At 31.5% G+C, this 22,477-nt stretch overlaps 3 protein-coding genes across 3 annotated transcripts; 1 reads left to right on the forward strand and 2 right to left on the reverse strand.

Moving 5' to 3' along the window:
• Window positions 1-3,147: 3,147 nt before the first annotated feature.
• LOC146939818 (protein DA1-related 2-like) lies at window positions 3,148-7,782 on the forward strand. The gene is made up of 12 exons (XM_085753368.1): window positions 3,148-3,636; window positions 4,031-4,188; window positions 4,596-4,683; window positions 4,776-4,890; window positions 5,200-5,338; window positions 5,569-5,652; window positions 6,024-6,143; window positions 6,253-6,465; window positions 6,548-6,610; window positions 6,708-6,823; window positions 7,100-7,158; window positions 7,256-7,782. Exons 1-12 carry the CDS (start codon window positions 3,585-3,587, stop codon window positions 7,585-7,587), a joined length of 1,539 nt encoding a protein of 512 aa, XP_085609494.1. The 5' UTR covers window positions 3,148-3,584; the 3' UTR covers window positions 7,588-7,782.
• A 145-nt stretch (window positions 7,783-7,927) lies between these two features.
• On the reverse strand, window positions 7,928-10,927 carry LOC146939819 (protein NRT1/ PTR FAMILY 5.6-like). Its single transcript, XM_085753367.1, has 4 exons — window positions 10,627-10,927; window positions 10,219-10,436; window positions 9,168-9,712; window positions 7,928-8,977 (listed from the first exon to the last, which is right to left on the reverse strand). The coding sequence occupies exons 1-4, from the start codon at window positions 10,772-10,774 to the stop codon at window positions 8,092-8,094; spliced, it is 1,797 nt and encodes a 598-aa protein (XP_085609493.1). The 5' UTR covers window positions 10,775-10,927; the 3' UTR covers window positions 7,928-8,091.
• Window positions 10,928-14,061: 3,134 nt separating this feature from the next.
• LOC146939820 (protein NRT1/ PTR FAMILY 5.6-like) lies at window positions 14,062-19,921 on the reverse strand. Its single transcript, XM_085753364.1, has 4 exons — window positions 19,709-19,921; window positions 18,703-18,920; window positions 15,796-16,340; window positions 14,062-15,137 (listed from the first exon to the last, which is right to left on the reverse strand). Exons 1-4 carry the CDS (start codon window positions 19,809-19,811, stop codon window positions 14,261-14,263), a joined length of 1,743 nt encoding a protein of 580 aa, XP_085609490.1. The 5' UTR covers window positions 19,812-19,921; the 3' UTR covers window positions 14,062-14,260.
• Window positions 19,922-22,477: the final 2,556 nt, after the last annotated feature.

Genomic DNA, 22,477 nt, shown 5'->3' on the forward strand with positions numbered 1-22,477 from the left:
AATTTAATTTAAAAGATAGAGAAAGAGAAGAGGTAGTGAAAAACACGGTCTTCTTCAATTTCAATTTCCCTGAGATGAAGCTTTCCATAATCTTGCCAATCATCTTGTAAGTTATGTTCATTTTTCATTTATTTCATGGATCTTATTGGATTTTCAATTGTCATACATCTGGATTTCCAATGGCCTTGCAACCAAGAGTATCAATCCAGGTTATTTCACGTTTATTGCCATATTTTGATTTTTTATAACCTTGCAGGTGTAGAAGATTTCATGATCTTTTCTGATACAAATGTTACACAAGACTTTACTCTCTCTCTCTCTCTCTCTCTCTCTCTCTCTCTCTCTCTCCTATCAACCAATCAGTGGGATTCATATGCGACTAAATCCATTTCAAGAACATACTAATCGCAACTGGTCAATTTTGTGAAAGCAATTAGTTTTTTTTGACAGAGGAGAAGAACATTTTTTTGACAGAGGAGAACTTGTGAAAGAGCATGAAAGGACCGTGTGTATTGGGGAGATTGAGTGAAAAGTTAAAACCTAATTTATTAAAAATAAAATAAATGATTTCCAACAATTAATGGTTTAATGGTTTGACAGGTTTCAAGTTAATTGAAATTAAAAAGTGGGACAAGTGGCCTATTTTTATTGGGTGTGTTAAAAGAGAGTGTTAGTGGGTGTGACGCTAGCATTTCTCTTAATAATAATATAATAATAATTTTTTATTAAAATATTTTTCAATATTTCTCAATTGAAAATATGGGACACAAAATATTTGAAACTTTTGAAATATAATCAAAATTTACAACACATCTTGACCCGGTTGAACCGCTTTTGATCCAGTAACTTGCATGCTTCAACCCGGATTCGAACGTTTTTGAATCAAAAATTGATCTGTTTTTTTATCTCATAAAGAGATACAATGAAGTTACCTTTTTTTTTTTTAATTAATAAAGGGGTTGGTGACTTTTAATGAGAAATTACATCCACACTTATGAACTTCCCAAAAATAATGATTCTTTCAAATGTGAACTTGGGACTCGGTGATTTTTTTTTTTATGATAAAGTGGAAATAATTAAAAAATTTATAAAATTCATCTACTAAAAAAGTTTTCCATACTTTGTTTAGGTCAAAGTCAAACTCTCATCATTTTGATTAAATCAATGAAAAGAATGTCCCCGTTAACTTAACTCAGTTGGTAAGGACAATGCATAATATATGCAAGATTTGGGGTTCGAACCCTAAACACCACAAAAAAAATCAATGAAAAGAATAATGATTTTTTTTTTTTGTATAACTTATGTTAATTTTTTTTTAATCTCAAGTGTGAACATTTTATCATAATACCCAAATAGTCCTTGATGTCATATTTACTTTAAAAACAATTTTTTTGGTACAAAAACAAACGTGTTATGAAATTGATCCTTAGCATTGCAAGATATTATAAAATATATAATAATAGAGAGAAAGAAACAGAGAGAACATAAGAGAGTATTGTATTACTTCACAAGTGTGTCTTTACAAGTGTGTCTTTACATCAACAAATGAGTCCTATTTATACGATACAAATAAGCAAGTGAATGTTCACATGCAATCAAAGAGCACTAACAATTCATTCCACTAATGGGAGTTATAGAACTTGGAAGATCAAGAATGGACATCCACCAACTTTATTATTCATAATCATAACAAAACGCACTTTTAAATATATGTAATTTCTCCTTAAAAAAATGCAATTTCTATTATAAATTGACGTTTTTAATATAAAATAGTATATTTTTAACTATTTATGCGAGATATGCCTACGCAAGTGAACGCGTAGATTCTGTGTGTGAAATGAGCATGATGAAAGGAAACTATATTTTATATTCTTATTGCTTTTCATGTCAAAACCGGAACAGAAGCAAGGTTTGTTTTGATAAAAGGAATAAAAGGATAATAACATATGATCACAGCTTGAGAATGGTATATAATATATATTAAAAACATAAAGGGAATGAAGTTGTCAATAAAGTACTATTAGAATATTGTTTTTTTTTTTGAAGGGACTATTAGAATATTGTTGTCAAGTCCACAATCGATTGACAAAAATGTCGATGTTGTACTTCATAATTAGGATTTGAACCCAAGCTCGTTCACTTTTAATTATGTGAGTTTTCAGTAAATATTTTCATTTCGTTTATCTAAACAAAACAGAACATAATTTTAAAATATTCTAAAATTACTCATTGAGCAACTATTAATTATCAAATTTATTAGATGTTACTAGAAGAAATCTAATAGTAAAAGTACCTTTTTAACCGGAGAAATACTTTTCTTTCTCGAGTGCTTTATTAAAAAAGGAGGTGTGTTATTTGAACAATTATTTACCCGATAAATTAGAGTTTAAATATTGGCACAAAAATTAAAGCTATAGGAAAGAAAATAAAAACATAATGTGAATATGAGATAGAAAGTTGTTATAACAGATATAACAAAATGATTATACAAATATCATTTATATTAAAAAAAATCACAAAATAAAAACAATTTTTCTTCTAATAAAGTTTTCATAGAAGAAAAATGTATACTTTAACATAAAAAATGAGGTAGATGTAATTCAAACTTCTTTCAAAAGTTTAAAAACAAGATTTTCTATCAAAAGGGATACAATTTACTCTTTTGTACTATTTGGATACTCTCGTGCTCATGAAGATTGTTAAAATCGAATTTTAACTTGTACAATTCCCTGATTTTGCATTTTCAGGTATGAATTTAGTGTTAAATCATTTGTAAAAAATGAATCTAGGTCAAATTGGAGCTGAACCTAAACTCTCTAAAATTGGAAAGAATCAGAAGAAATTAATCGATTTTATCCGATTTTAAAGAAATTGACTCTCATTTTTTTGGATAGTTTTCACTTTAAAAAACTTTAGAAACTTTTTAAAATTAATATATGTAATTTAATTTTGTGTTAATTCGTCACAAACCAAACACCATGTCCCATAGAACATCGTCGATCTTTAGTTGTCCAAAAAATTCTCTAGTTTGAAAGGAAAGAAAACTATTGAACACACTTCCTCTCTTCTTACCTTGCAAAAAAAATGCTTCCAAATTTGGACCACAAAGCAATACAAATACAACACTCATGCACTTGATTCAAAACCATGCATGCAAACACAAACACTTTTATACTTGTTATGTTTTTTTCTTTCCTTTAACTTTCTCTATCTTTCACAATACCTGAGAATTTTATCATATCTCAGCATTACAAAATGATTCTCTCTGCAACATAATCCACCGTTGCTTAATATTCTCTATCAACAAACAAGAGAACCTATCTATTCTATTCTATTCTATTCTATTCCATCTTTCTGCAATTCCCTACTTTCTTTTCATTGCTTTCCAAGCCAAGAATCTCTCCCTATACCACTTCCCTCATAGATTCCTCTCCCTTCTTTTTCAACCACTATTAACCATGTTTAATGATTATACTTTTTTTCCATCTCTCTCTCTAAACCCTTCTTTTCTCTCCCCATCATTTTCATTTTCTCTTGCTCTTGCGTAACCAAAAAATCTATACATATAGGCTTCCATCGTCGTTATGGCACCTCCTTCATCAGATATCAATATTCTTTCACACCCTTGCATATATGGTATTTTCTTTCTCTCCTTTTTCCTATTTTTCCTTCCTTATGTATATCTATTTAGAGCTTCATGGAAGACTAATGAAACTTTGCAACATCATGAAGCTATTTTTTTAACTTTAACTATATTCTTGTTTTTTATTTTTGGTTGATTTTGTTGATTCTCACCGTGATGCGATATTAGAGAACTTATGAAATGTTCATAAGTTGTTTTTAGCCTATAACTTATACATAAATAAATTGACTAAATTTTATCTTTTGTTATAGATATAGCTTATATATAAGCGCTTAATGAAGTTGCGTATCGAAACAACCCTTGTTGATATGCGAAATTTGATTTATACTATGACTTAGCTATTTCAATTAAACCCTTTTTTGTTGTTGCAATTTTGGTGGGAAGCAGGGGATTTTTCTTCTTCATACTCAGAGAGGAAGTCTGGTTTTATGAAATGGTTTGGCAAGATTTTCAAAATTGGATCCAATAGAGGAAGGGGTGGCGGTCATCTTTTACAGCAACCTGTAGACGAAAACATGGCTTGGCGAGCTCCGCCTAGATCCTTGGTAAACAGAACCAATGACTCAACTATCTGCTTTGTATCATAGATAGCTTAATGATAACATTGTCCTGTTTAAGAATTTCTATTGTTGTTGCACATGTCAAGTTGGTCATCTTTATATTTATTTCCATCTCAAGGTTAATTCAATTATTTTGACGTGTCTATAAAAAAGTTCCGTTCGAAATGCAAACAGTTCGGTTCAGTTCAGTTATTTTGAATTTTAGACTGTGTAGGTCACTGTGTTAATTTCTACTGATGTGTCTATAAAAAAGTTCCTAGATCAATGTACTAAACAATATTCTTGATGCTAATAGGATAACCGTGCTAGAACTAGGAAGGAGGAAGAGGATTTAAACGTCTATAAAAAAGTTCCTAGATCAATGTACTAAACAATATTCTTGATGCTAATAGGATAACCGTGCTAGAACTAGGAAGGAGGAAGAGGATTTAAACAAAGCAATTGCACTTTCTTTAAGTGAAGATTTAAAGATACCAGCAGGTAGGTACTAATTTTCAACAAATTTCTTGCTCTCTAACTATAATAATTTTGAAAATCAAGAAATAAACTTTTATTTGCATTTTCTCGTTAAGGATATAGATGGCGAACGGGAACTGATGATGATTATGCAAAAGGACTCCAGGATCGCATGCACTCATCTCTACACCCTCCATGCGCTCCTTTACCTTTTTATCCCCGCGGATACAGGTAAATTTTCCTCTTCTAATTTTGATCAGTACTTCAATAGCATGTACTGCCAGCCAACTTCATATAAGTCAAGATTTCTCTGACATTATGTATGTATGCGCGTGCTGTAATATTATAATTATCATGCATTGAATTTGAACAAAGTTTTGAAATAGCCTTTGAATTTGAACAGAATTTGAACAGAGTTTTGAAATAACATTATACATTATGTAATTAGTTTTTGTTTCATTGTTGTAATGCTTCTGTGTTTCAATAAATCAATATCTGATGGTTTTGTTTCATCACTTATTTACAACTGATAATATGCAGCATGCCATCGCATAACAGAATATGTGGAGGATGCAACAAGGAGATACTCTATGGTAATTGTTTGGGAGTCGAACATAGTTATTTTCATCCAGACTGCTTTCGGTGTCACTCATGTCATCATCCTATTACTGAGCGTGAGGTATTTTGATTTGATCATCTTGAGATTTAGAGCATATATTGATATAATCTATTTTCAAGCCTCAACACACATTTACACAGGCACGTCATGCAGATGCACTCGTACATGTATTCAATATTTTCCGACAAAATCATGCTATTTACACTTTCAAAGCTATGCTTACAAACAAATTGATTTGAACACTCCTCTTTTATCCATCTCTTACGGCCTTTTGTTTCTGTTGATCCAAGTTTTCTTTGTCAGGGAAGCATCCATATCACAAGTATTGTTTTAAGGAATTGAGCCATCCTAAATGTGAAGTTTGCCATCATTATGTAAGTTTTTCTTCCCCTTCCATTTCTTTTTTCACAATGTCCTACTTGGTTATTAGTTTTCTTCAATAGTTTAAGTCATTAAATGTCGGTGAGTTGCATATATCTTATAATGACAGAACCAAATAGTTTTCTTATGACATTGAAATGTGTTGAAATTGAAGTCGTCGTTAAAATGGTTGCTTCCTATTTATTTGTAATCATTTAGAATATTATAGAAGTTCTGTTTATCACATTGATCAATCATATGATATGGCATCAGAGCTTTCCATTGATATATCAGAAAACTAGCATAGTAAAAAAACATTATATCTTTTGTATCTATTACTATTGAACTATAATCTATAACACATGTTAATTTGTTTCACTTGCAGATACCTATAAATGGTTCTGGTTTGATTGAGTATAGGTGTCACCCCTATTGGAACCAAAAATATTGTCCATCTCATGAACATGATAATACATCTCGCTGTTGTAGCTGTGAAAGATTAGAGGTACTGATATATTTTATTATCTCCTTTTTAAGATCATGGAAATAACTTTTTGCTATATATATGTTTCTCTTTTCTGATATTTATATTTTTGATTACCTTCTCCTGGAAGTCTCGGGGCGAAAGATACTTTAGATTGGATGATGGACGGATTTTGTGCTTTGAATGCATGGAATCTGCTATAACAGATACCGGTGAATGTCAGCCTCTTTATCATGCTATTAGAGACTATTACGAAGGAATGAATATGAGAATCGATCAACAAATTCCCATGCTTCTAGTTGGAAGAGAAGCACTTAATGAAGCCATCGTCGGAGAGAAGAATGTATTGAATCCATCCATTCTTTGTTTTTCAGTCATAGGAATTGATTTCCTTTTACTCTTGCTAATTGCTTGGTTTCTACCAGGGTTTCCATCACATGCCAGAAACAAGAGGGTTATGCCTTTCAGAAGAACAGACTGTCACCAGTGTATGATTTTCAATACCTTCTGCTTTTGTTTTATCAGATTAGAGAATGTTGAAGCTTTCATGTACTTCCATTTATTTATGATTTTCTGTTGTTTCAGATACATAGATGGTCAAAAATTGGAGGTCATCGATTAATAGGGATGCGCAGTCAACCTCAAAAATTGATTAGAAAATGTGAAGTTACGGCTATTCTTGTTCTTTATGGTCTTCCGAGGTAATTAATATTTAATACACAACAATGGAAACTTCTCTTTTTGTCTCTCTCCAACTACAGATGATCCACTTTGAAAAAAATTTAGTACCTATGAATTTTGAGAAATGATATTAAGTTTCGATAACAATTAGATGGTTAACGCTGTTCAAACCATCCACTCAACGCATGATTTTGAACGTGGACCACAATTTTAAGGTGTAAAATTTACATTCTACTTTATGTTTGTGAATATGTTAACACTTTATAACAAGTGTTCTGATATATTTGTGGGTGCAGGTTACTCACAGGTGCTATCCTTGCACACGAGTTAATGCATGGTTGGTTACGCCTTAAAGGTTATATTTATAAACATTTTGATTTTATCTTGACATCAAATTCCTTAGTATTACATGACTTACTTGATTTTTATCTCATTTATCTTAATCTAATCAGGTTACCGCAACCTTGATCCTGCAGTAGAGGAAGGTATGTGTCAGGTTCTTTCTTACATGTGGCTTGAAGCAGAAGTTATGTCAGGTTCTAGAAACATGCCATCAACATCAGCCGCAGCTTCTTCTTCTTCTACCTCCGCCTCCTACTCATCAAAGAAAGGCGCGATATCCAAAGTTGAGAATAAATTGGGTGAATTTTTCATGAACCAGATTGCCAATGATTCTTCTCCAGCTTATGGCGGAGGCTTTAGGTCAGCTAATGCAGCTGTTAATAAATACGGTTTACGTTGTACTCTTGACCATATTCGTTTGACTGGTCAGTTCCCACTGTAATAAGAACAACTTCTCTGAGAAGTTTGAATTGGAGTATAAATTCACTACTACTATTATAGCTTCTCCTCCTGCAATTTCATGCTCGGAGGGGAAGGTGTGTTCTATAAGAATGTCCAAGTATAAATTCACTACTACTATAGTACATGCCTTGTTTAAATTTAAGAGAATGTTCTTCTCTGATGCTTTTCCTTTTGATAATATATGTGCACATTATGTTTTAGTTAGCTTTACATAATAAATAAATAATACTCATCCTGACATATACCTACTTTCTCTTTGATTTTTCAGACAAAAAGGTATAAATAATGATATGTAGTATTGAAGTGTGCAAAACTGCAAATAACAAAACAAGAATAATGTGATCACATAACACTAAGTAATATTGTAATATATTTACATTTGTAGTATGCATATTTTGAAATCCTTATAAATATTATGAATCAAATTATTTCACAAACACATTGTGAATCATAGGTTTGATTCACATGAAGAAATAGTAGAGGACTAGACCTTTGTAGCATCCTTCATGCTGTCATCATCACTCTTGTAACCATTAGTTTCTGTAGTTCTCCTCTGTACGGTCTTATACGTATACCTCTTTGCTATGACGAGAAACACGCACACATTCAAAAAACTAATAGCTGCCAACATCCAGTAAAAGTTATCCAAACGACTCGAATTTATATCCTTCCCAATCCAACTTTTGCCACTCTTTGCCGTGACATGGTCGACAACGACGATTATAAAGTTGCTTAAGAAGTTTCCAATTCCAAACACACTAAAATACAAGGCCAATCCCAAGCTTCTCATTGAGTCAGGAACTTCGTCGTAGAAATACTCTTGTACACCAACCATAAGAAATGCATCCGCAAAGCCTGCAAGTAAGTTTTGTGGTAACAACCAGTACACACTCATAGTTATTTGCCCTGTTTCCCCTGTTCTCAAGATTTCATTCTCAAGCATTCTAAGTCTCTTAACTTCTACTAAGGCTGAAAGAACCATAATAATGGCCGAGAGTGTCAAGCCAATGTTTATCCTGCTAAGGATACTGATGCCTCTTTCATTGCCAGTGATTTTCCTCATAATTGGAACAAAAATCTTATCGTAAATCGGGATGCCTATTAAGGTACCAATCGCAGAAATGGCGTTTAGGGAAGCTGGCGGTATTTCGAAACCGTTTCCTATGTTTAAATCTGTAGCAGCTGCTTGTTTGACATAAAAAGTTGAGCCTTGTGCTGCACATGCCCCACTTGCTAATAAAGTTAGCCATATGGGAACTATGTTCAAGACAAGCTTTGTCTCCTCCACTCTTGTCACTGTTGTTAATCTCCATGGATTCACTTCCTGATCAACATATTTCTCTTCGATTATCGCAGCCTTGTCTAGAAACCTATTCATTCATTTCAAGCGATCAATATCAGACTAATAGTAGGGTTTTCAGGTATATATTTATAGGTAAAGTAACATTCATTCATACAATATATATGTATATCTTTGAATTCTAACTATGGACGACCTTATCTATTCTCATCCCTAATTCTAACAATTAGACTCAGTTAGACGAGGTGTATGTGTGATACCTGAATCTGTTAGTATGGCTTAGAAGCCTTCCTTGAGAATGGTCTGAAATTTGAAGCTCATACAATAAATCAGGATTTGAAGGACAACATAAATGCCTTTTCCTTATGGCTGCAACTAAGACCTGTAAAATTGGCAATAGAGGGTTTCCTTCCGGCTTCCTGTACCTGTATAACGGCTTACCTACACAGAAAGTTATGACAGCAATAGCCATAAAAGCTGTAAGTATTAGAGTAGCAACTCCCCAGTTGACAAAGTCTTGAACATATACAATCACTGTGGAACTAATCAGCACCGCAAAGCACAATCCAAAGTTCCACCAGTTGAAGAAAGACAACTTCTGCTTCATTTCTTTCAGATGACCATCATCAAATTGATCGGCTCCAAAGCTTTGTAAGCATGGTCTGTATCCTCCAGTTCCGAAAGATTTACAGTAAAGCGCGAGAAAGAAAACCACTTCATGAATTTTCCTAGGCCGATGACATTTCTCTGTGTGGCATGACTTCAAACTTGGGATGTATTGAGTCATTGTCAACACACATAACCCCTGATTTCAGTTTCACAACTAGAAGTTAGGCTTATTTTTCATGGAAACAGGTATATCAGTGCTTGCAAATTGAATTTGATGTATAAACAGTGAAATCCATAGTTTTTTAAAAAGATCCATTGTGACATAAGATTTTGATTTGCTGAAGTCAACATTTCCACGCATTCATACAGTCAGCACATCGATAGCTGTTGGATTGAGATTAACGGTCCAAATTTCAATGCATATTTTGATTTTAGAAAAACTAAAATATCGAGCTTGAAATCTAAACTGTCTCATCTCAATCCAACGATCACTGATGTGCTAACTGCAGCAAATCCAAATCCAGATTTTTTATGTGTCTCTGATGACCGCAGCTCAAGGTATCGACTCATTTATCCTGTTTTTTTTTTTTTTTTTTTTTTTTTTTTTTTTTTAATCTAAGTTGGAATAAATTAGGTGAAAAAGTACATAAAAAAGTTTAAAAAAAGGGTACACAATACACTACGAAAATGATAAATATTTACCGTCAGATAAATTACGGATGACAATTGGACCATATGAAACCGACCAGTATATGCATCAGCAATAAATCCTCCTACCAGAGGCATTAAAGTTGTTACTCCTATCCAGGTGTTTACATTTTTAGCAGCTGTTTTAAGATCTTCATGAATCACTTCAGTCAGGTATGTGATAAGGTTCATGGTTAATCCATAGTGGCTCATCCTTTCACTAATTTCAACCACTGCTCAAAATCAAGTGAAAGGTGTTACATGTTATTTATTAATTTGACATACAGGCATATGCATGCTTGAACTCATTTTAATCATATAATAGTAGAGTGAAGCATTAAACGAGTTAAGAATCATTGATGAAATAAAAACACTTTTTTAGTGTAGGTGCAAACATGAAATAAACTAATGATAGTATCTTACTGATGACAAAGAAAGAAGCTTTCCATGCACCAGTGGAAGCACGAAGAGGAACTCTTCCTTTATAATCCAAAGAACCATCATACACCCATTTTTCTTCATTACTTTGTTCACTTTTATCTCTTTTTCTCTTCTTCATGACTTGCTCCATTTTTACAAATTGAAGAGGCAAGTTAAAGGGTCATCAAGGGAATTGGTTTGTTAAATAGACAACTTAAAAGGAAGAGTGATTTCTATGATTGGTGATGTCATTAGTGAGTGACATTTGAAATGGAAGCTGCAAGAATAATACATGAATTTTAATGACTCTAATAGAAAAAAATTCATATTAAAAAAAATTATGAAATGGACCTTTTTAGTTCATAATCAAATGATTGCGACTAATGATATTTGATTTGGTTGACAACCATACATTCTAGTGCCTTTCAAAAATTGCAATATTAAGACCAATACTGAAGAATAAATATATTTTTTGTGGCTAACCCTCTAGTTCCAAGGTGACGGGTTTCTTGGTAACCCAGAGTTCGATCAGAAAATAAGTAAAATCTGATCATGAATTGTTTCACTCAGAAATTAAATTTGAGTTCTCCCGAACGATTCGTCCTAGGGGACTCATTAACCACTTTCCAATATAATATAGCTAACAAATTACTATTAAAAAGCAGCTAGTAGTGGTAATTTAAATTGATAAAACAAATGTAGCTGATAGTGTATAAAGCTCTTTTAACAAGTTAATAAATTTTTGCAACAGAAAATAATTGCATGGAAAAATTAATGTACAAGTATTTGAATTCAAGTTTGTTCACATCTATTAAAAATGACCTAAATAAAAAGGATAATATAAGAGACTTGTCTTGTATATTTAATGCCCTAAAAAGAATAAATCGGGTTTTACTTTTGATTTTTATTTTTGGTGGTCTTCATCGTCACTCTGTGTAGGGTACACCACAACTTTGTAATCATGGTTCTTGCTTTGGTTATCTTTATTATGTTGACTCGTATTGTTTTTCCTTTAGGCACATCTTGTGCGTAATGGGGATGATTTTTAATATATTTTACTTTTGGGTTCTTAAAAAAATTAGAGAAGTAGTGTCAAGGGTTCTTAAAGATTCTTATTATTAGTGCATTTGTTGTTCTTAAAAAGGAATGTTTGATCATTTTATATTTAATTTTTTATGAATCAAGAGAGCAAGGAAGGCATCAAGAAAAAGTTAGACGTATCAACTAGGTTGACACCCCGTAGCTGCTCCCATCCTCTACCACTAAGATCACAATTGAAGAAACTCTTGATTTCTTCAATGGTCACACAATTTCATTGGTCATGAAAGCTGTGTCTAAATATTATAAGTTTTCATTTTTAAAATGTAAAAAGACAAGTACTGAAATAACTAAAAAGACAGTCATTACAAAACCCTCAGCGGTTCATCCTTGCTTTCCTGTCCTATGATTCAGATTCTAAAATATTTCTTGCTTTAAAATATATACTAGTATATAATATATATACTATATTGCTATTTGCAAGATTCTCACGTTTCTCTATTCTTTTTCTCATAGAAAGAAAGAAAAAAAACAATAGAGTGATAGGATGGTGGAAAGACTTTAGAGATCAAGAAATATTTATAAAAAAAAAAAAATTATATTTATCTCTCTCTAAATATATTGGTAGAGCTTAAATCCGAAACCTTCCGTGTAATTTTTTAGGAAAATTGGCTCTATGATGTTCCTTCAAACAACAAAATAAAATATTTCGTCATGATTTTTATTTTATTTTTTTGACAGATATTTCGTCATGAAAATGAAATCAAGGAAAAAGAGATATCAAGTTGGTTAGTAATTTTTTCTTCTTATTTTACCGTTTATTTAAACTATTACATTTATAATGGTAATTTTTTTATCAATCAAATAACTAATTTTTAAATAAACAAACAATTTGGCATCGTTAATTTTTTTGTAAACCTTCTGAAACCTCTTATTCATTGTATTCTCAAGCTGAGATAAAAACCCTCTAAATCTAACCCGAAAAAGAGGAAATAAACGGAGAAACCTCCCTCTTCCTCTAAGAAGCCAAAAAATGTTCATTTATTTTCAAATAAGTATGCTTAAAAGAAGGCTTAATTACTCTTTTGGTCCCTTAACTTATTTTTGGGTTTCGTTTTGGTCCCTTAACTTACTTTTTGGTTTTGTTTTGGTCCTTTAACTATTAAAAGTTTTGTTTTGGTCCCTTAACTTATTTTTTGGTTTCGTTTTGGTCCCTTAACTCTTTCTCCGTCAACCACTTTGGTCCTTTACGTTTGGATGAATGTATTAGAGTTAAGGGACCAAAACGAAACAAAAAAATAAGTTAAGGGACCAAAACGACACCAAAAAATAAGTTAAGGGACCAAAAAGAAACTTTTAATAGTTAAGGGACCAAAAGAAAACCCAAAAATAAGTTAAGGGACCAAAGCGAAACTTTTAATAGTTAAGAGACCAAAACGAAATCAAAAAATAAATTAAGGGACCAAAAGAGTAATTAAGCCTTAAAAGAATTATCAAGAAAACTAAACTCTAATACATATTTTAGGAATATACTTTGATTTTAAGAGTCTAGCATAATCTGGTTGGAAAAGCTTTGAACATTCCAAACATTGGTGAGGATATGTGTAAAGAATCATGGTATGCTCCTCAAGTCATCAAGGATGACATTGTCTCTGAAATTCTCAAGAATCCTGAAGAGACTTGTAGAACTTCAAATCTCAAGGATCTTCCAAACATTCTTCACAACATGTGCATTCACTCCTTAAAACCAAAAGTTGGAAGTCTTGAGAGAGTGACACAAACATACACATTATATACCGTCTCATGAACAAGAAACCATTGAATCTAAACTACATCATTATGGTTCACATGATAGATGCAGCTAAGAATTCAAAGCAAATCTTCAAATATTTCAAGGTAACACTTTAGGATGAAAAATCATGCAATTTTTGAAGGAGAAATCCTTCAGAAGACGATCAATTTAATCAAATTAGAATGATATTTTGAAGGAGAAATCCTTCAGAACACTTACGAAGACGATCATGATGCTCTCAAAGAAGACCAAACATCTAGTCATCAGGACAAAACATGTGGACGAAACATCAAAATATCAAAATCAGAGATCAGAGCCAAGTTTATATCAAATCATCAGGACCAAACATCCGAAAAGGTTCTAATCAGGCATCAAAATCGAAGTTACTTGTTCTCAAAGACTAAAATGAAAACCATAGAAAAAGAAACATCATTCCTTGGCTCTCAAGATTCTGAATTCACCACTACAGAAAGCAACGTAACGACTATATTTCTAACTTGCTCTCAAAGATTCTGAAATTCCCTCTCATCTATAAATACTCTACTATTCAGTGCTGCAAGGATCAAAAGATTGCACTCAAACATAATCTACATTGTCAAAACTACTCATCAGAATAAAATCTCCTGAAAAGCATAAAGTATATATAATTAATCACCCACATTATATCCTTGAAATATGATTAAGTAATTAATTTTAGCAAGCCATACATTAGGCAATATACAACAAATGTAAACTTGGCGAAACAATGTCAGACATTTGATTCAGCAGAAAAATATAAATGTGAGATTCAAACCATTGTAGCTCTCATCATGCCATCATCTCTACCCCATCATCACTCTTAACACCATCAATTTCATTACCTATCTTCTGAACACTCTTATAAGTATACCTCTTTGCTAAGAAGAGATAGGCACACAAATTCAAAGCATTAATAATTGCCAACATCCAATAAAACCTGTCCAAACGACTTGAATTTATATCCTTCCCGATCCAACTTTTACCATTCTTTTCTGTCACATGATCCACAATGGTGATTAGAAAACTACTTAAAAAACTTCCAACTCCAATCACACTAAGATATAAAGCCATTCCTAAGCTTCTCATTGAGTCAGGAACTTGGTCATAGAAATACTCTTGTAAACCAACAAGAGAAAATGAATCACCAAAACCAAGGATCAAATATTGGGGGACTAACCAAAAGACACTCATATTATTTTTTCCTGTTTCCCCTGATCTCAGAATTTCTTGCTCATGCATTCTAAGTCTCTTAGCTTCTACTAAGGCTGCAACAATCATAACTATGACTGAAAATGCTAAGCCAATGGCAATTCTTCTAAGGATGCTGATGCCTCTTTCATTACCAGTTATTTTTCTCATAATTGGTACAAGAACTTTGTCATATAAGGGAACAAATATTAAGGTTCCAATAGCTGTAACAGAGACAACAGAACCTGGTGGGATTGTGAAATTGTCACTTAGCTTCAAGTTCATCGAAGCTGCTTGTTTTACGAAGAGTGTTGTAGCTTGTGCTACAGTTATTCCAGTTGTTAATGAAGCTAGCCATATGGGGATAATATTAAGAATAAGCTTTGTTTCTTCAACTCTTGTCACTGTTGCTAATCTCCATGGATTGTGTTTTGGATTAACAGGTGTGTCTTCTAATATTGCAGCCTTGTCAAGAAACCTATTCATCATTTCAAGTCATATTAGACATTATTCAAGTTAAGGAAGTTCTGGTTCGGTATATCAATTTCAAACACTCATGCTAATGTAGATAAATTTTGGCCATGTGTGGATAAACAAATTATGCAAGGGCATAGAGCGTAAGTGTTTATCATACACGGTGATTACTATTTATATAACAAAATGTAAAGTAAAATTAAAATGTTTTCATATAAGATATAAGCAGTTTTCATAGGTTATCGTTAAGAGCATATGGGAAAAAAAGTTGAAAACAACTCGAGATGTTATAAACTGTTTCCATAAATAAGCTCACCGAAATAGTCTTATAAGTCTTTTTATCAGTAAATAATGAACGTGTTATAAATTATTTTCATAAGTTCTCTAAACAATCTTACAAGTGTTTATGTCGGTTATTAGGTTCAAATAAGTGAGTCCAAACTTTTGAAACACCGACGCAGATACAAACACCTGACGCAACAGTACCATCGATAGTAGTTTTAGAAAATAAAATAACTAAATGGTGACACAACTTCAATGTGAAGTGTTAGGGCTATATAGATTGAAATGGACCTTTTGTCCTTATGAAAATATATACATATTTCATTGAATTTTGAGGTTAAAAAGTATTGATTTGAAATGACAAGAAGTATGTATCATACCTTAGGTTGCTAGTATTGCATAGAAGCCTTCCTTGAGATTTATCTGACTTTGGAACTTCATACAATAAATCAGGATTTGAGGGACAAGATAATTTTCTTTTCCTTATAGCTGCAACTAATACCTGTATAATTGATTTTAAAGTATTTCCTTCTGGCCTTCTATACCTATAAAATGGTTTCCCTAGATAGAAAGCTATGATGCATAGAGCCATAAGAATTGTGAGAATTAGACAAGAAACTCCCCAACTAACATTGTCTTGGACATAAACAATCACTGTTGCACCAAGAAGTAATGCAAAACACAATGCAAAGTTCCACCAGTTGAAGAAAGACATTTTCTTCTTGCTTTCTTCGGCGTGATCTTCATCGAATTGATCAGCTCCAAAGCTTTCCAAGCATGGTTTGTGTCCTCCAGTGCCCAAGGAGATACAGTAAAGGGCAAGGAAGAAAACTACTTCATGAAGTTTTCTTGGCTGTAGACATTTCTTTGTGTTGCATGTCTTTAAACTTGGTATGTATTGAGACATAGTCAACAGGATTAATCCCTGGTTTGAACAACTAGAAATGAGAGCCAAACAGAGGCTAAAGGCTACGTTAAAGTTCATTCCATTTTTTTTGGGTTACCATAATATTGGTACGAAGTTTCCACTACCGCATAGCAGTGGCTAATCTCAGCCAGAGAACCTGTGGGACACAAAGTGCATTCTCCCCTCCCAATCAACCCGATTTTTACCATACGCATGAGCCAGAAATGGAACCGATAATTTGGGGTGGCAAAATGGACAGATTGGATGGATAAGGATTTGAATACTATTGGATAGATCAAAACAATCCAATAGTCCATTAAAATACACTTTTATGTAATTTAATCCATTAACTATACAATTTATCTGATTCATCCATTGTTAATTATTAATAGATGGATATCCATCCGACCATATATTAAACTCTATTATTTATTTAATTTATTTTTTCATAAATTCAATCCAAAAGAAATTTTATGTAGCAAGGCCCAATGCTGAATTTTTTTTTAGGCAAATGTTTTTTTTAAGAGAAGTCCAATTAATCAAATAATAAAAAATATGATGGGGTATCAGCTGGTGGTTAACAGGCCATCGTCGGCGTTGGCCACGGCATAGCTCTGGCGACCCCACGAAGGCGGGCGGCAGAGCTCCAACCAGTTTTCCGATGACTCGCGGCGGAGCTCTGGAAGTCGTCGGTGCTCCATCAATGCGTGGATTATATTTTTATTAATTCTTTTTTAATATTTACTAAGATAATAAATTATTAATTATATCAAATATCTCTAATTTTTAAGTTTTCTATTTTCAGAAAAAAAAGAGTTATATTTTCAAAAAAAAAATTCAGATTTTCATTTCTAAATTAGTTTTTAGTTTTTTATTATTAGAATTTTTTTTATTTGGTTCGTTAAATTTAAATTAACATTTCGATTGATCCATTAGGTCTTTAAAATAAGTTAGATGGGTTGGACCCATCTATATTTTTAAATGGATAGATCGGATCCAATCCATTAGAAATATTTGTTTGGTGGATGGATTAAATGGATTTTGCATTGAATGGATTTGATGGACTAAATTGTCACCCCTACAACCGAACACATGTTAGAGGGGTTCAAGTCTCTTACCAGTTTGATCAATCCATTGTTGATAAAAATTCATTCGATTTTAATTTGATGTATTATGCATAAGCAAATAAATTGTAAATACTGTCAAAAAATAAATTGAAATTTTTTGTCCATATTGTGGTGGGCCATATGGATTAAAGATAGAGCAAATTACACTCTCCTCCCCCTAAAAGAAGTTTGAATTACACTCTCATCCCCTCTTATGTTAAAATATGCATTCCCCTCCCTTAAAAAATAAAATTTATACTCTCATCCCCTATAAGATATGCTTGAATTATAACATCCTCCCTTAATAATTAAATACACACTACACTTTAATCTATTTCAACATAAATAAATGTTTTTATGAAATATACTCATTTTTAACCACTATTTAAGAAAAATAACTTCATTTTCTTTATAATTTAAATGTCAATGATAATTAAATTTAAATATTTTTCTATTAATTTTTTAATTTAGAGTATAAAATTAACTTTTAAATAACCATACTTTATTGTCTTTAGTCATTTTTCACATATTTTAATTTTATTTTGGGTTGTTTCATATTTTATAATAAGGTTTAAAACTATATGTTAATGAAATTGTGAATAAAAAATAGCGAAAAATATATATTCAAATTTTGATTATATTGCATAGACCCGCAATACTATTTTTTTCGAAATGTGTTAGCTTATTATTTTTTTGCTTGATTATTAGAAATAAAAAAAAAATATTGAGGGAGTAAAGTGTAAATTTTAACATAAGAGGGGTGTGGAATGTAATTCAAGCTTCTCTTAGGGGAGGAGAGTGAAATGTTTTCTGATATGTTTTGAATAAGAGGGACGAGGCGTGTATATTTTAACATAAGAGGAGAGGGAAGTGTAATTAAAGCATCTTTGATGGGAGGGGAGTGTAATTTACTCTTAAACATATGATATAACAGACGCAAATAAGGCCTTAATTAAATGTTTAATCTCTGCTTCAGAATCAATTCTTATAATATGTGGACCATATTGATATATTATTATTATTATTATTATTATTATTATTATTATTATTATTATTATTATTATTATTATTATTATTATTATTATTATTATTATTATTATTATTATTATTATTATTATTATTATTATTATTATTATTTAAGCTCCGCTTGAGTTTGAATCCAAGTCCCAAAATAGCAAACATTCATAGTAATTTTTTTTACAAAGACTTTAATAGTAAATAAATAAACAATAATTAAAATAAAATATGCATGACATTAGTATAAAAAGATTTACCAAAAGGTAGACGAGGGAAGAAAATAGGATCATAGGAAATCGACCAGTGTAAGCATCAGCAAGAAATCCACCTATTAGAGGCATCAAGGTTGTTGTTCCTGACCAATAGTTTACATTCTTTGCTGCGGTTTTGAGGTCTTCATGCATCACCTTAGTAAGGTATGATATCAGATTTGCAGCTATTCCAAAGAAGCTTATCCTTTCACTAAATTCAATTGCTGCACCACATGAAAACAAAATGACCAAGTTATTCAGACACGTCTATTTCACAGTTTGATGACAACTACTAGTGATAAGTAGCAATAAATAATAAGACATTAACCGTCAAAAAAAAAAAAGACATTTCTTTCATATGACTTCTTTAGGATTTGCCATTGTTTTCCTTAGAACCTAGTTTTCTTTGTTTGTTTTCTATTTTTCCTTTTAAATTTCTCTTTGAAAAAAATGAAAATAAATTATAAGTCGGTATGCAAAAGTAAATGCATAGCATAGCAATAGTCCAAAAGGAGGAGGAAAAATAGTTTATCTACAATTTTCAATGCACTTGTACTTTGAAGATCATTTGCAGGCTTCAATTGTTTGTTGTGATACTATTTGTTTACATGCTTTTGCTAACCCTAATTGTTGAAAAAATTTCCTTGAATTAATTTGGGAGGAATTATTTTTATTTACGTAGAAAAAAGGTCGTGTAATCTCAAATCTGAACAAGATGGAAGTAAAATTTGATTAATAAGTATTTCATCTAAAGAGTCGAACACAAATACAACCCAAACAGTTCGACTTAAACTTCGTCATATTTACTTGTGTCAAACTACTTCGTCTGGAAACATATATATGGTAGCTAATTATAATCTTGTAAGTAACATGTGCTACTTTTTATTCATGATGAAAATGAAGTTTTAAAACGAAATTTAAACCATTATAATGTTGTATTAAAATAGTATATTTTTACAATTGTTGCAAACTTCATAAGAAAAAAAATGATGAACAAAAGTAGATATCTTACTGAGGACAAAGAGAGAAGCTATCCATACACCAGTTTTAGCACGAAGAGGAACTTTGCCTTTACAATCCACAGAACCATCATAAACCCATTTCTCATGCTCCATATTAACAGGCTAAAGAGGTTTGGAACAATTTCTTTCAATGGGATGTTATGCTATATAGAGAAAGGAAACGAAAAGGTACAGCTATGTGTTAGCTAAGGTTGACAACCTAAATGGTGAGATATTTTCAAATGCATTTAACTCCCCTTTTTTCTGCCTTAAAGTACTAAACTATTTTTTTGTTTTTGATAAATAAAAATTTGACTTCTTGACAACAAAAAAGAAGTAAAAGTTTGACTTCGAGTGAGTTTAATTCCAGTTGTTTCTTAGCATCAGAAAATTCGCAAGTCTTAAAAGAACTGAACATATATATTTTCATATTGCAAATGAACTATCTGACTTATAAAATATACAAGGTCTGGAGTTCGAACCTCGGCCACCACAAAAAAAAATCTTAAAATGAAAACCACTTGACTTGCTTGAAGCTTTTTTCAGCAATATTTTGACCACCAATGGCCATTTATAGTTTTTTTTTTTTAAAGAGGTTTACATTTAACCCCATGAAATTGATCGTGTGGTGTAGACATAAACCATTGAATATAAAGGATTTCACGTTCTAATCCCTCAACTATCAGCAATTTATGTGTTATATTGGTCTATAAAGGATTTTGCTCTTGCTTCAATTAAATAACAGGTTTAAAAAATTAGTCAATCCTTTGGTCAAATAACAGGTTTAAAAAAACATTTTGAAAAGATTAATCTCCACTAGTGAACGATGAAATTGATCTTCAAAATTAATCAATCCTTTGGTCAAATAACAGGTTTAAAAAAACATTTTAAAAAGAGAAGAATCAAAACGAGGTAAACACTGTGAGGGACCAAAAGTGATAATCATAATTGTTTCGGCTTGGAGGTTGGGTAACTCAAATGGTATAAGCTAAGTGTTAAGGATTTGGAGGTACAAGATTCAAGTCCTTGCAAATAGGAAAAACTAATAAAATAATTAACATTTCAAGATCCCCATTATAAAAAAAGTTTGAGAATCTCCCTTGTCATTTAAACATTATTTGGATTTAAACCCCAAATTCATTTGACTGTGTAACTACCTGACTGTATAATTAACTTTGTTTTAAATTTTATTTTGTTTCGAGTTGGATTACATGCCATTATTTCAAGAGCATTGATATTTGAACATCAAAATTTTAACAACTTATGTGATAACCTATGAAACCAAGGGTCAATTTGGTTAAGAGAGAGAGGGAAATAAAAAATTATTAAAAACTCTCATGGGTTATTTTTAGTGTGGTTTTATAAGGTTTCAAAATTTTTATATTTAAATATCATTACTCTATTTCAAACAAAAAAACAATTTAAAACAACAAAAAAAGTTTGATAAAAATAACAACGTCATAGTATTAGTATGACATCATCTCTCTCTCCTCCTTCGTCATCTACAACATTAAACTCAAACTCATAACAACAAAAATAATAGTTAAAACAAAAAAAAACAAAATTGATAAAAAGAACAATGTCATATTATTCCATCATCTTTCTCTCCTCCTTTGTCATCTTCATCATCAAACTCAAAGTCAAAACAAAAACAACAACACAACAACAACAACAGCATAGCAAATCCGCTCCTCAACAAGAACATTACCACTGCAACAACTGAATCTTATACCAAAAAGATCAAGGTGGTAGAGGATTTTTTTGGGTTATGATTTTCATGAACTTTTTTTATAATTTTATTTAATTTATTTAATAATAAAAATGACATGTGGAAATAAAAGAAATCGAAAATAATTAAGAAAAACTAACCCGATGCTACGTAAGCCATTTTGCACAATCACCTGCTTTGAAGGTCTAAAATCAAAGAATATTGACATGACAAGGGTGAAAATCTAATTGTTTTTTAAATAAGGTAAATCAAAACCCACTCAAATGACATCGATTGAAGGGACTAATCTAACCTTAAAGATATTTATGATGCCACAAAAAACTAAAATTTGTGAGTTCTGTCTCAAACTAAAATATGGTCGGAACTAGTTAAGTCTAGGTTCTTTGGTGTTGATATGTGCACAATGGGGTTGATGGAGGGGTTTCTTTTGTTGGTTCAGCCACATGCATTGAATTTAATATAAAAAAAAAAAAACTGATTTTGTAAATAAGTTCAAATCTGGCACCTATATTCTTAATCTATATCTCTAAATGGTCAAGTGACGAAAATACTAACTTATTTCAATGAGTAATGTTTTGAACCAACTTAAAACATTTAAAATATAAAACACCAACTTAAAACGTTTAAAACATAAAAGACCAAATTAAAACGTAAAATAATCATAAGAGACTAAATATGCAATTAAGCCTAAATTAAAAGAAATTATCAAACTTTCATAAACTACTTATATCATAATTTAATAAGGTCTCACTATTAGCTTATACATGGTATGACACAGAGCTTTTGTAAAATTGCACAACTTTTATGCCACTTTTTTTTCCCTAACTAATCTTTCCTTTTTTACGCACTTATCCTTTAATTTGTACGCTTATTTTATTTATTTTAGAGTTAATTGTTTAAATTGACATTGTAATATATGAAGTCTGAAGAATGACCCTGAAAAAAATACTCTAACTATGTAATTTAATTTGACATTCATTATATATTTGTGATCCTCTTATATAAGCAAAGTCCAAACCACTATCCTAGAGGTTGTAATTTTTCATGATTT

This window comes from Medicago sativa, chromosome 3 (genome assembly GCF_051527215.1).
Source record: "Medicago sativa cultivar Bolivia chromosome 3, Bolivia_mono, whole genome shotgun sequence".
Classification (NCBI taxonomy): Eukaryota; Viridiplantae; Streptophyta; class Magnoliopsida; order Fabales; family Fabaceae; genus Medicago; species Medicago sativa.